This window comes from Bison bison, unplaced genomic scaffold (genome assembly GCF_000754665.1).
Source record: "Bison bison bison isolate TAMUID 2011002044 unplaced genomic scaffold, Bison_UMD1.0 scf7180017864383, whole genome shotgun sequence".
Classification (NCBI taxonomy): Eukaryota; Metazoa; Chordata; class Mammalia; order Artiodactyla; family Bovidae; genus Bison; species Bison bison.
Window position 1 is genome coordinate 5,545,780 of NW_011494955.1, and position 516 is coordinate 5,546,295.

Genomic DNA, 516 nt, shown 5'->3' on the forward strand with positions numbered 1-516 from the left:
GCGAAGGCGGCCTGAAGGAGGCGCGCGCCTTCGGCAGCGCCCGGCGCGACCAGCGTACCTCCGCGCAGGCGCAGTAGTGTGGCGCCCAGTTGCGTCGCCAGGCAGCGGCCCAGCAGCGCTTTGCCAGCGCCCCGCGGTCCGAAGAGCAGCACGGTCCGCGGCGGACGCGGGCTGCCGGGGTAGGTGGGCGGCCTCAGCAATGGCCACACCAGCTCCTCCTCCAGCGCCGCCTTGAGCGCGCCCTGGCCCGCCACGTCCGCCCACTGCACCGGCGGTCCGCAGTCCACCATCTTGCTGGTCGCTAGCTCCAGAGCTCCCTGGTCCACACCTTTAGGAGGCTCTCCTGACGGCACCGCGAAGCCCCCGCGGGGAGCCGGCGCCGGGGCCCGCTCTGAAAACTTCTCAAAGGGCTCAAGCTGCGGGCCGTAGACGGGGGAGCCCAGGACTTTGAGAGGGACGCCACCAGCGTACTTGCCTGACGCCTCCTCCGCCGCTCCTGGCGGCTTCACCCCGAAC

At 72.3% G+C, this 516-nt stretch overlaps 1 protein-coding gene across 1 annotated transcript in view; it reads right to left on the bottom strand.

The window, feature by feature from the left end:
* FIGNL2 (fidgetin-like 2) overlaps positions 1 to 516 on the bottom strand; it is a 5,983-nt gene that overhangs the window by 4,530 nt on the left and 937 nt on the right. The window contains exon 2 of the mRNA XM_010858077.1: positions 12 to 516. Within this exon, the coding sequence (XP_010856379.1) occupies positions 12 to 516 (505 nt within the window). The remainder of the gene's footprint in view (positions 1 to 11) is intronic.